The sequence below is a fragment of the Elephas maximus genome, chromosome 8, assembly GCF_024166365.1.
Source record: "Elephas maximus indicus isolate mEleMax1 chromosome 8, mEleMax1 primary haplotype, whole genome shotgun sequence".
NCBI classification, from domain to species: Eukaryota; Metazoa; Chordata; class Mammalia; order Proboscidea; family Elephantidae; genus Elephas; species Elephas maximus.
Genome location: NC_064826.1, coordinates 98,641,942 through 98,656,004, shown reverse-complemented (window position 1 = coordinate 98,656,004; position 14,063 = coordinate 98,641,942). Strand labels below are relative to the sequence as shown.

At 43.7% G+C, this 14,063-nt stretch overlaps 1 protein-coding gene across 8 annotated transcripts in view; it reads left to right on the top strand.

Moving 5' to 3' along the window:
- Window positions 1-14,063, top strand: part of ELMO1 (engulfment and cell motility 1) — a 635,207-nt gene that overhangs the window by 567,595 nt on the left and 53,549 nt on the right. For all 8 annotated transcript variants that reach the window (XM_049894506.1, XM_049894502.1, XM_049894503.1 and 5 more), the window contains one exon: window positions 10,267-10,430. In XM_049894506.1, the coding sequence (XP_049750463.1) occupies window positions 10,267-10,430 (164 nt within the window). The remainder of the gene's footprint in view (window positions 1-10,266; window positions 10,431-14,063) is intronic.

The window sequence follows — 14,063 nt, the reverse complement described above, 5'->3', positions numbered from 1 at the left end:
TGATGTTTCCTCTGGGTCAGCAAACTACTGCCCTGAAGGCCAAATTCAGGTCCCCACCTGTTTTTTTATAAATAGAGTTTTATTGGAACAGTCACGTCCATTTCTTTACATATTATCTGTGGCTGCATTGGTGCTACCATCACAGAGCTGAGTAGTTGCAACAGAGACCATACAGTCCACACAGAAAATATTCTCTATGTACCCTTCACAGAAGAAGTCTGCAACTGCTGCCCTGCCACGCTGCCCCAGGATAAATACAGAAAACTCAAATGCTTCTCTTTGGGCCCAGGCAGCACCTTTACTTTCTCTCTCCTTCATTTAATGTGTAAAAAAGTAGTAAATGTTAAATGAGAACGTAATTTTCTTTGTAAACTTTCGCAGAAAACACAATAAAATATTATTGGAAAAAAAGATTATAGCCATGAGAACCCCATGGAGCAGTTCTACTCTGTAGCACATGGGTTTGCCATGAGTCTGAATCCACTCAACAGCAATGGGTTTGGGTTTTGTTTGTTTAGGGAGAAAAATTTCTCCAGCCTGCCCCTGTGTCCATAATTGTCTTTGTCAAGTAAGTCACTGGTATTTACCCTATGTTCTTGTACTTTTTCTGGGCAAGTCCATTTCTCCACATTCTAACCTTGGGGTGTACCCCCGCAAAGTGACACCAGCCTCTGGGACCTTATTCTACCTACACATGACTTTTTGGGTTTCCCTGCCCCCATCCCCCTCTCTGGGCAGAATCCCTCCAATGTTCTGGCTGTTACGAGCCTTCAGTCATTTTGTCTTGTGTAAGGAATATTTCTGGGAAGAAAAATGGTCCCATCCTGAGGCCCGGCAATGAAAACTCTCCCATATGAGTCATTTTTAAGCTAGACTGTGTGAGCGTCTGTCTTCTTAGAGACAGTCCTTTCTCTTCATTATGAAGATAAATCCATTGGATGGGCCATCACTGATTGGGGGTCAATTATACTGTTTTCTGAGTACTGACCACCCTTTAGTGGCAATGCCTGGTAGTGTACACTGTTGTGGCTTCTCCTGAAACCCTCTGCTCAGCTATAGCCTTGGAAGATAGCCAAAAGAGGCCTCTGGAACCCTAAGACACCACCTCAAAACCACAGACGTGCTTTAGCCTTGTAACCATAAAACCGTATCAGCGGTCCTATAATCCTGTTAAGGATTCAGCAGTCCTGTGATTTGGTTAAGGTTTTATTTGTTGGTGGTTAATTCTATGGTTGAATGGGGGAGCCTTAGACTCTTTGGCACGGAACATGTCAATCATTATCACAGTATGGAAGATACTGTGTTAAGTACCATGAGCTATAATACAAATAAGAAACAGTTCTACCCTCCAGGGACTTCCAATCTAGTTGGTTTGAAAGACACATAAATAACTAACTTAACTGCCTCATAGTGATATGACATGAGGGCTGTAGGTAGTAGATGCAATACTAAAGGCTCAGAAGTGGTGCTGGATGTTTGCTAAGATCAGTGACTCATCACAAACCTGGTAGGTGGGGGGCTGTTAAAGCACTGAGTACAGTCGCCACCCCCAGGGCCTCTGATTCAGCCCCTCTGGGGTGGGGCCTGAAAAGCTCCATTTTGGAGATAAAGATGTGGTCTGGGAGTAGCCTGTTACGGATATTTTTATAAGCAAAACCTCTGATAAGAGTAATTTCATTCTGGGCATTCTGGGAAGGAAAGGGCATTCCCACTTGCTAAGTGTCTACTGTGTTCCATTCAGTGTACCAGGTACCTTGCATGTAATATATTGTTTAGAGGAATTCCTGATGGCATAGTGGTTAAGAGCTAGGGCTGCTAACCAAAAGGTCAGCAGTTCTAATACACCAGATGCACCTTGGAAACCCTATGGGGTAGTTCTAGAATTCACAACAAGCCTGTGAATTGGGTGTTATTACAATGAAAAAACAGAGAAAGGGGAACTCATGTTTGTTGAATACCCACCATGTACCATAAGGAGCCCTGGTGGCACAGCAGTTAAGCGCTTGGCTGCTAACCGAAAGGTTGGCAGTTCAAATCCACCAGCTGCTCCTTGGAAACCCTGTAGAGCAGTTCTACTCTGTCCTGTAGGGTTGCTATGAGTTGGAATTGACTTAACTATAATGGATTTTTGGTTTATGTACCATAAAAGGTGTTACCTAATTTACAATCACATGATGCATCCTAAATTATTAATTCTCTTATTGGCAAGTGATAAAAATCTGTCTCAGAGAGTTTGGGTATCTTGAGGAAGGTCAGAGATCCAGGAGATGTACAACCTGGGTTCAAAACCAGGATGTGTTGGACTCTTACGGCTGAGAAGCCACACAGCAACCAGTACCCATCCATTCTCTGACAGGAAGTTACTCGTGTAGACTTTAAAGCATAATTTCTTTAATGCTCCGGGTATTCACTACCTCTTCTGCCCTTGCTCTTGCTGGTCTCTCTGCCTGGAATTTCTTTCACCCCTTCTTTGCCTGAGTAACTCCCATTCACCCTTCAAGGCCCAGCACAAATGTAGTTTCAATGGGAACGTTTCTCTGATGTCCCCTACTAACCCCAACCTTCGTATGTGTCCCCATGTACTTCACATTATTGGATTCTATCAACAACAACCACCACCACCAAACCCGCTGCTGCTGAATCAGTTCTGACTCATAACGACCCTATAGGACAGGGTAGAACTGCCCCATGGGTTTCCGAGGTTGTGAATCTCTACAGAAGCAGACTGCCACAGCTTTTTACACAGAGCAGCTGGTGGATATAAAGCCAGTATCGGAAAAGTGATTAGAGTAGGAGCCCACAGAGGCTCAGTAGATCTTGGAATAAAATATGGAGGCACATTTAAATTTAGCAACACTGAAACCAGGAGTACAGTGAACTGCTTTCCCAGTATGCTTGATCCCTTCCAGGGATCACGAGCACTTACAACCTTAACCCAGTCTTCCAAAGAACCAAAAGCGTTATCTCCAGTTGATGTACAAGTATCTTACAGGGCAAGGACTACAGCTTCCACTGTTTTTGTGAAGTGTTACAGCAACACAGAAAATGTTGTGCTGGGATGACTCCAGGAACACATCAGAAGGCACGTTTCAGACAGCGCTTGAATAATCTGTCAATGGAAACAGCGAATGCAGATCCTGAGAGCTTGTTTTCTTTGATGTCTGTGGCAGAGTACATGCTGTAACTAAGAAGTTTTAACTCCATTGATTCACTGTTGTCTCTAACACTGTGGATTTTTTTCAAACAAATAAGAAAAGGTCTGATATTTTCCAAAGAGAACAGAGTTAAGGATGGTGGTTATGGTTGTCTTGATTTAGATTGCGCACATGAAGTATTAACAGAGGCTTAAAGCCATTAGATGAGCTACTTTGCAAAGGCACAGAGGAATATTTGGTTTATATAACTGGTTTGTCTTCTTAAAAAAAAAAAAAACTCCATGTGTCTTTCACTGGGGTTATTATCCTTGGCACACAGATAAGAAAAAGTAACCATAGAATTCTTAGGGCCAGTGCCAAACAAAGCCATGAAGTAGGTGAGGCCAGCCTTGGACTCCACCAGCCTCTAGTCTATGCTTTATGCCCACTGCTCCCATCCTACCCCTGGCTTCAGGAGCCCTCGTGGTCTCTGCTGCCTTCTCCTTATCAACCTACTCTTAGGAAAGCTTCTATACTTTCTTCAAACTGAAATATAAGTGACTGTCGGAAGTTTAAAGGATTGTTCCACTTACAGATTCTTGCATCCAGCAGGGATAAATCTTAAGCTACAGGAATGAGACTGTAGCAATGAATTTTAAGCGTAAGATACAAGTAGGAGTTCAAGAGCTTCCCACGCTACGTAAGGGATTATGGCTGTTTCCTTGCGTAGGTACAACCATGAGCATACAAATAAAGGTGATTTTAAAAAGTCATTTCTTACCGAAGCAGCTTTGGTTTTTCTATCTAGCTTCCTTTTCCTGCTTCTCCCACTGCCCTGGCAACCTCAACCTCACAAACTGGCACCTCCTTTTGGACTTAACTGTGTGCATTTTTGGGGATGCTTTGGTGGCAAGTGACAAGAATCCCGTATTGCTTTAGTTAAAAAAAAAAAAAAAAAGGTTCATGGCTGTATAGCTGATTATTGTAATTGCCGTCAATAAGTTGTACACCTGTACAAAATTGATCTGGCAGAAGTTGTGTGATAGATGTATTTACAACAACAACAGCAAAAAGAGTAGCTGCTGAGGCTGCTACTGTGCAACCAAAAACCTCATGGAATTTAGCTCCTTAGTTTGGAGGTTTAAGGTCATGCTTTCATGGGACATCCCAGTTAGCTGGCCTAATAACATGTTAAGTGCTTCTGCTCTACCTCCTAGTTCATTGCACAGTGCCTGGGGTATTAAAACGTTGCAAGTGGTCATCCACGGTACCAAAATTGGTCTCTACTCACCTGGAGCAACAGAGGAAGGAGTGTCAGGGACAGGAGGAGGATATGGAATGTGTGGCTAATGCCTCCATGAAAAACTGCTTCCTTTGTCATGAGACCAGAAGAACTGGATGGTGCCCAGCTGCCACTACATTTTGATCAAAAATTCTGTAGAAGAATCCTCATCAAAAGGGGGAAGAAGCAGAAGAGAACTTCAAATTCTCATGAAATCCAGACCTCCTGGAGCCATGAGGACTAGAAGAACTCCTGAAACTATTGCACTGAGATAATCTTTAAAACGTAAACCAAAAATATCACCTGAAGTTTTCTTAAAACCAAACAGTAGTTTAGCTTAACTAGTAAAAAAAAATGTCTGCCTTGAGCATTATGCTCTTTTAAGAACTATCTATAAGGGATCAAAGTGACAACAGCAACTCAAAGGATTAGATAGGAACCTGAAGGGTCAGTGAGTCTATTAATGAGGGAGGAACAACTCAGAAAAGGAGGAGAGAATGGTTGCACAACTTGAACAATGTAATCAGTGTCGTTGAATTGTACACGTAGACAGGTGTATGTTTTGCTGTTTATATTCCCAACAACAACAACAACAAAGTTTCATGGACCCAAACCACCAGATATAAGAGTTGAACTGACTATATGGGTGAAGTGGCTTAACCATTATCAACACTCTCTTGTACACATTTCTCTTTCTTCTATCTGATTCTGTCAGCATTGGTCTCATCTTGGCTCTCTACTTATTAAAGGACACAGCCTTACAGTTCTCAATTTGAGGCCAAAAGAGCATGCTTCAGCTTTACCTCCAAGTCAGAAAAGTCTGGGGAAGGATGTTCACTGGTCAATTTAGGTCACACACTCACTTCTTAGGCCCATCACTGTGTCTAAGCAGATGTGGTGTGATGACAGTCAACTCTTCGACAGCCTCGTAAGAATCACATGAAGTGGGGAAATCACTGGGCCCCCTGAGCTTCTATTTCTTCGTCTATAAAATTAAGCAAATGGATACATCTCTAAAGCTCTCCCAGCTTTAATCTGATTCTGTTTAAAATTGCTTCTTCCAACATTATGCTGAGTAAGTTAAGTCCGTCACAGAGAGACAAATATTGTATAATTCCACTTATATGAAATAGCTAGAATAGGTAAATGCATAGACACCAAAGTTTATTAGTGGTTACCAAGGGTGGGAGGGGAGGGAAAAGAGGGAGTCATTGCTTAGGGGACACTGAGCTTCTGTTAAAGATGATGGAAAATTTTTGGAAAAAGGTAGTGGTGATGGTTGCGCAACAGGAGAAACATAATCAATGTCGCTGAATTGTACATGTAAAAAATGCTGAGATGGCAAATATTTTGTTATATGTATACTTATCACAATTAAAAAAAATTGCTTCTTTTGTTTATGTTATTCTGATAGCTGTGTAAGGAGGCCTGGCGGTACAATGGTTAAAGTGCCCAGCTGCTAACTGAAAGTTCAGTGGTTCGAACCTACCAGCTGCTCTGAGGGAGAAAAGACTTGGCGATCTGCTCCCATAAAGATTTCAAACTAGGAAACCCTATGTGACAGTTCTCCTCTGTCCTAGCGGGTCACTATGAGTTGGAAACAGCTCAAGGGCACACAACAACAAACAACAATCACTGTGTCTTTGTCTCTTTTACATGTTCTACCTCCCACCAGAAGTCAGATAACATTGGGAGACAATAATTATTCCCTTGTCTCAACTCCAAGTCCCTCTAAATGGGAAATGGGGCAGCCCCTGCAGTGCCCCTCACATTAGACTGCAAAACATTATAATTCAGCCTTCACTAAATCCAACCGCAATTTATACCACATGATATAAGATGGTCACAGTTTCAGAATTTGTCAGGCATCCCAAATTTAGCATTTTGCCTGAGTTAAAAAAGAAGCAGATCAGGTAGCAGGTCAACTGGAAATTTTCCTTTATGTCGTTATGCTGGGAGCACGTAAAGATGCAGCCCAGGCTCAACATAGCTAATAGCGGTGCTGTCCGTGTTATTCATCTATTTCTACACCATTGAACACCCACACTTCCTTCAAAGCCCACATGAAATATCTTCTCTGAAATGTCACCCCACCTGCCAACAAAGTCCGTGAGTCTGTCTTCTCCATGACTTCTACCCTTCTATTGTAATGATCTTTGGCCACATCTCTCTCCTATTAGACCATTAGTTCAAAGAAGGCAAAAATTATGTCTTATTCTTCTTTGAATTCCTAGTGCCTAGCACAGTGCAGACACTTGGTAGGTGTGCAGTAATATTTGTTGTATTGACTTCACAAGTAAGATTTCCAAGCAAATATGTGTTAATAACTTCTATCAGTCAATCCTGACTGAAGGTAAGCTAATAATGAGTTAGACTCCAGGGAGCATCCCAGTCATGGCCCTAGAAACTCCCATGAATCAGAGGTCCAGAGGTCATTTGCCTTTATGCTTTTATACAGTTGCTGTTCCAGCAACCACCCCCTCACAGGGCAAGTGGGGTGGGCAGGTCCTCTGAGAACAGCAGTGCCTAATGGATAAGGCAGATCCATGTATGACTGGAGTAGGGTCTGTCTGCCTCTCATTTGTTTCTGAGGTTTCCTAAGACTCCCAACATTAGCCTCTGTTAGTGTGTGTGTAGAAACCCTGGTGGCATAATGGTTAAGTGCTATGGCTGCTAACCAAAAGGTCGGCAGTTCGAATCCGCCAGGCGCCCCTTGGAAACTCTATGGGGCAATTCTACTCTGTCCTGTAGGGTCACTATGAGTCGGAATGGACTCGACGGCAGTGGGTTTGGTTTTTTGGGTTAGTGTGTGTGTGTACGTGTGTGTGTGAGAGAGAGAGAGATAAGGTATCCCCTCCCAGAAAACCCCTATGAAGATGCAAATATGTGTTACCTAACTATGAGTCGAAATCAACTTGGTGGCAACAGAGGTTTGGGTTTGGTAATAGTGGATATTCTCATGGACTTGGATTCCTAAAACTCAGAAGCACGTAAGAAAAATAGGGTTGATACCAGTTGAAAGTAGATGGATTTGTTTTCCTGCCAGCCACCTATTGCTCATCTTACCCTCTGGTCAGCCATTTTCATTTGGTAAAGGGAAATGTGGTCAATGGGGGACCCCTGGGCACACGGTTGGTGCAGAGTATGGTATACTGCAAGGGATGGGTGTGCTGATAGCTAAAGAGCAAGGACACCTGCACCCTCAAATTGGACGGTCAGGGCCTATGAGTTCCCCTGAGGCCTGATGGGCACTGCTCAGCTTTCCCTAAAAGCCAGCTTGGTTTGGCTGCCTAGAAGGATTCGCTTTCTTCTCCAGCCTCCCCCTCTCCTTCCTCCTCTGAAGATCCTGGCCAGGACCTGATGCAGATAGGGCAGCTGCCAGAAAGACACCTGAGTGAGTTTCTTAGCAGTCTGCACCCCAGAGAGGGGCAGTGCAATTGAACAGAGCTCAGCAAGTGCAAGGAGATGTCAAGTGTTTAGAGGACATTTCAGGTCGCTGATGTTTACTAAGGCTGTGAGATGTTTCCCACTGCCTAGTAGTCAGGCAGATTCCAAAGTTTTGGTTTGCTAGTCTTTTCCATGATGTAAAATTGTTACCTCTATTACAATAACATTTCATAAAAAAGGCATCTTAGTGTGACTAGTCAGTGACAATTATTGAGTACCTAGTAAGTGGGAATTATTGAATGAACAACTCAAAAGAAACCATAAAGAGTATATTGGGATTGTAGTCACAGTAATAAAGAATCAACGGTGTCCCGGAGCTGCGCAACATTAAGTCTACGCTGTATCCACCTTACTTAGGGTTCTCCAGAGAAACAGAACCAGTGAAATAGAAATATAGAGAGAGATTTTTACTTCAAGGAATTGGCTCATGGCGATTGAGAACACTGGCTAGAGACTCCTGTTGGCTCATATAATTGGAGGGGAAGCGCAGAGCTGGAGTCTTCTGCAGGTTTACATCCCAAGATCCATAGGTCAGATGACAAAAAGCGTGCCGAGTAAAGAATGAAGAAAGAGTTCTGCCAAAATGTCTCTTTAGTGTCTATAGGCAGAACATCCCACAGAGAGGTGATACCTACTCTTACGCACACACACACACACACACACTAACAGAGGCTAATGGTAGAAACCTTAGGAAACCTTTTCAACTGATCAATTGATTACATTTCATCAGATTACGTTATGGAAGGCGATTATGTTACATTACGTTGGATTATATCACGGAAGGTAGCCTGCTCTACCCAAAGCCAGCTGATTTAATCACATGTTATCTACTCTATGACAGCAACTAGTGTTTGGCAAGCACCTGGGAACCATAGCCTAGCCAAGTGGACACCTAAAACTAACCATCACAACCAGTATCTTAGAATTCAACTCAGTATGCACGACTTCGGACGAGTCATCAGTCCTTTCTCTGTCTCAGTTTTCTTAGCTTTAAAATAGTAGCAATAACACTCTGTTCTGTTGGAAGTAGGATTAAATGAGATGATGAATAGCAAAGTGGAAGCCAAGATATAGTAGAGGTGCATGTGTGATTTTGTCTTGTTCTTAAGTTAACCAAATGATGCCAAGAATGGTGGCATGAGAGGTAGTGTAGTAGATTGTTTAAAATTCTGGGTTCAAATTGCAGCTTTGCCATGTACCAACCACAGGTATGATTTTCAATGTGTTACTTAATGTCTCAAAGCCTCAGTTTCCTCGTATGTAAAGTGGAGATGATGATAATATCTATTTCATAGATTTGAATGGATAGAGAGAACATGTATAAAGCATCTATATATAAAAAATCTAGTTCATAGTTAAAAAAAACCAAACCTGTTGTTATTGAGTTGATTTCAACTCATAGTGACCCTATAAGACAGAGTAGAACTGCCCCACGTGGTTTGTAACACTATAATCTTTACAGAAGCAGACAGCCACATCTTTCTCCCGCAGAGCCGTTTGTAGGTTCAAACCACTGACCTTTTGGTTAGCAGCCGAGCACTTTGACCACTGTGCCACCAGGGCTCCTTTTGGTGCATAGTAGGTAGCTTAAAAACTAAAATAATTGTTGTTTCCATCTATAATGAAGGGTGAAAACAGAAGCAGCAAAATTACAGCAAGTCCCTTGGATGCCTCTGTGTGTTCTCGGGTCTTTTCCTGCTCTGTACATTCTGATGAAGCTGAATCTATATTAATAGAGGCAATGGTTAATTGTCTCCTTCTGGGCTAGACCTGTCCTGTGGTGGTAAATGACCATATTCTTCTTTTTTCTTGAGGCAGCCAATGGAATATACCAGTTATAATTTAATAAACCTCTTTTTTCTTTTAACGCCTTATTCAAAGAGGCAATGCTACATAAACATTTCCAAATTCATAATTTGTATGTACACCCAGGACCTAACTCTATGGGGAAGGTGGTCTGGAGAGGCCTGTGTGGGTGTCTGTTCACATTCATTTGAACTGGTGCCAAGCCAGCTTCCACAGTTAATTGTGTTTCAGTGATTTTTTTTCGTGGTAAAAATAATTAATATGCAGGCTTCTAGCTATCGCTTGGCCTTCTTTTGTTCCTGACTCTTGAGCTTGCATTGTTCACAGTTTTGTTTCCGCAGCAGCCACAGAATAAATCCAGGAATGGAGCACGCCTCCAACCCTCCCCATTTCCACCTTGGTCAATCCATTTCCTTCCTTGTGGTTCCAATGGCACAAGAGAAGCATGAAAGTTTACTCTATGGAAAAGTGTGCTCAAGGTTTGGGCTGAGAGTGCAGGGGGATTAGTGAGGTAGGGAGCCATTCACTCTGAAAGTCTCTTCTGAATGGCCAGGGTCAGCCCCTGCCCCAAAATGATGGTCTTCCTTTCATCCACAGGTAATGCAGGTGGTGAAGGAGCAGGTTATGAGAGCTCTCACAACCAAGCCTAGCTCCTTGGACCAGTTCAAGAGCAAACTGCAGAACCTGAGCTATACTGAGATCCTGAAGATCCGCCAGTCTGAGAGGATGAACCAGGAAGACTTCCAGTCTCGCCCAATTTTGTAAGTTACCCTGGCCCTGCATCTCCCCAAAGGCTCTAACCCTCCTTTCTAGAGTGGAAACCGACCATACAGCTGGACTGTGTGGTGAGCGCTTTAGGGGAGGCCAACAAGGATATTACAAAAGTTCTGAATTCACTTAAGGAAGCCTCAGCAGCTTCTTGGGGAAGGGCTGGGCAGAGGTGAGTTGACACATTCTGGGCTGAAGACCAGGGTGTTGATGGGAGGTGGGGGCAGGTGCTAACAGAATGGATCTAAACCAGAAGATGGCCCAGTTGATGCCATTCCTCATAGGGTGTATAGCTAAAAAGTATTGGACTTTCTCCACAATGTGGGACAACTTTTTTTGCCTGTAAAACTATATTCTATGTGAGTGCCCTTTGAGTGCCAAGATGCTGTAAGCCAGCTGGAGTGAGGCCCACCAATAATTAAAGCAAAATAAACATTTGCTCTAGTAAGGAGCAGGAGTGCTAGTGAGTGGGAGGGAGGAGAGCTTGAGAGCAAGAGGGAGATCCACCTTCTCCCCCCACCTCCCCAGTTGGCTCTCCTTGGCATTGGAGGATCTTGTATCACCCCTTGACTATAAACCTCCAGGCCTATAGTAGGGTGCTAGCAGTCTCCTTTTTGCAGGACTTTGCATCAAATACCACTTGTAACACTTCGCCTAGTTTCATGTTTCTCCATCGTTAAAATGTTGCGAACCTCAATCATAAGGACTGTTTTGTCTGCTTCATCTTCTCTTAGAACTGGCCTATTTATCTTCCCAGGCCCTTTTCCTAAAAGCGAGGTCAGCTTTGTTACCCTGACATTTTTTAGGGAAGGAGATAGGAACACATAGAGGTCAGAAAGGTGTTTGACATCTCTTCTTTTTCTGCTCTCAGAAGATAGGACACAGCCTCATCTGAACTTTTGTGTGAAGCACGCTTGGAATATAGGTGCGATTCGGAAGCCCATCTTAAACCTCCTCCTCAGAATCTTTCTCCTTCTGCCCCTCTCTGATTCTTGCTCTCATCTGCTTGACACTTTTTAATGCTTAGAAGCTCGCAAAGCTCCACCTCATGCTATCTCATGTCCTCATATCCCTGTAGAGTAGGCAGGCCTCATTCCCTGGGTGCAGTGGTTAAGATCTTGGCTGCTTAACCAAGAGGCTGGGAGTTCAGATCCACCAGCTGCCCCTTGAAAATTCTATGGGACAGTTTTACTCTGTCCTATAAGGTAGCTATGAGTTGGAATCAACTAGCTGGCATTGGAATTTCGGTTTTTTTATTCTCATTAAAGAGTGAAGGGACTTGCTAGCAAGTGGAGGAGCTGAGACTTGAACTCAGCTCTGCTGGTCCCTCAGCTGATGCTTTGTCCACCCCACCAGAGCTCCTTTGCAGTGCTCAGGACTAAGATGAGATTAAAAATGCCAAGTCTGAAAAGACAATAGCCAAGACACAGCATTTGTGCATTTGTGTTTAAATCTTAAGAAGCACCATTGGAGATGGGGAGCAGAACTGCAGACTTTAGTTGGGATGAAGTTAGTCAGGAGGGGAGGGACAATGCTCCCTAAGCACCTCGGCTTACATCATTGTAAGACCTCAGTCAGAACTGCACTGATCACCAGCTAGCTCTTACCAAAGGCACCACTGGGGCTTTGCATTGGTCCTCAGCCAGAGGAAGCAACAGCTAGAAATCAGAACAGAATGCACCTTGGATAAGTTACCTGGCTCCTTGCAGATGCAGTTTCTCACCTGCAGGAAACGTCAGCAGTGCGTCACCCCACCCCATGACCTACACTACTAAAACATTGGACTTCATGACATCTGTCTCGGCAGATACGTCAACACAAGGATACCTTATTATGCTTTTGACAGTAATTCTTAAAACCTAAAGGGAGATGTGAGAAACCATTTCAGTGGAGGCCAGCTAAACCCATTGCTGTTGAGTCGATTCCAAGTCGTAGCGACCGTATAGAACAGAGTAGAACTCCCCACAGGGTTTCCAAAGAGCAACTGGCAGATTCAAACTGCCCACCTTTTGGTTAGCAGCTGAGCGCGTAACCACTGTACCACAAGGGATTACAAATTAATGTTTTCTGTATAACTCCCCATTCCCTTCTCCTCCCAGCCCCTGGTAAGCACTAATCTTTTTTCTCAATAGACTTACCTATTCTAGATATCTCATATAAATGAGATCACACAATATTTGTCTTTTTGTGTCTGACTTATTTCACTCAGCATAATGTTTTCAAGGTTCGCCCATGTTGCATCATGTATCAGAGCTTCATTTCTCTTAATAGCTGAGTAATATTCCATTATGTGGTATACTGTTTATCTGTTGAGGGACACTTGGGTTGTTTCCACCCTAGGTTAATGTTTGACTGTGACTTTGTTCCAAGCAAGAATGCTAACTATACGTCAAGTGTAAAGATTTTGCTCCTGCTTTGGCTTTATAACTTTACTTCCCAAGGTGCTGCCTGTGATGTTCTAAAATTCCTTTTCCTTTTATTACAAGAAGCTCTAACCTTACATTTATTATGTGAGGAGAAGCAATGCAAATATAAAGAAAATCTCCTACATGACAGTTTTTGCATCGTCACTCAGCCATGGCACTGAAAAGCGTGGGAGTTCCTGGTATGGTGGCGGTGAAATCACAAAGAGTTGTCAGAAGCTGCAGCATCGAAAGGGGAAGGCCCTGGGCCGCCTGGTCATTGGCCCAGCTTGTGAAGTGGGCAGTCAGGAGCTGGCCCAAAGCTTCTCCAATGGATGTTTCGTCCCTCTTTTTTTATTCGAAACACCTATTAGGAAATCATTGTGGGGTTGGGCAGGAGTCTAAACACTGCCCAAAGGGCTCCTGAGATAAACCCAAGTCACCAGAGAGAAAGGGACTGACCATGTGTATTTGTTATCTATTCATTCATTTAACAAGCAGGCATTGAGCAGTTCCTACCTGCCAGCCCTGCCCAAGGTGCTGGGCATACACAATGAACCAGAGACACTGGTCCCCACCGCCCCAGGTTTTAAGGCTGATGGTGGCTCTTAGCCATTACCACAGACTCTGCTCAGGACTTGGTTGAGGAAGTATGAGATGTCCCAAGAGCACACAGGAGACTAACCCAAGCTTGGGGGTTAGTATGTTAGAATTTCAGAGCTGAAAGAACCTTTAAGATCATCCCGCCCAAGTTTTTCATTTTGCACACAAGGACAAGCAACTTGTCTGGGGCCTGACCACTAGTGTGGAAGCCAGCTGGCCGTTGGGCCATTGGGCCAGCAGTGCTCCCTGCTTCTTCCAGCTCCTCTGCATACAGCATAGTGGGAAACCAGCGCCTCGCAGACCCCTGAGGCACACACTGCATTCTTTTAAAGCATTATATAATCTTAGGAAGAAAATGCCAACTCAAAGTGAACAATTATTTGGGGGGACTGCATATGCAGTTGGAGTCCCTGCGTGGAGCAAACTGTTAAGCACTTAACTACTAACCAAAAGGTTGGCAGTTCAAGCCCACCCAGACGCACCTCGGAAGATGGCCTGGCAATCTGCTTCCTAAATGTCACAGCCTTGAAAACCTTCTGGAGTAGCTCTACTCTGCACACATGGGGTCACCATGAGTTGGAATCAATTTGATGGCCACTAGCAACAACAACAACATATATG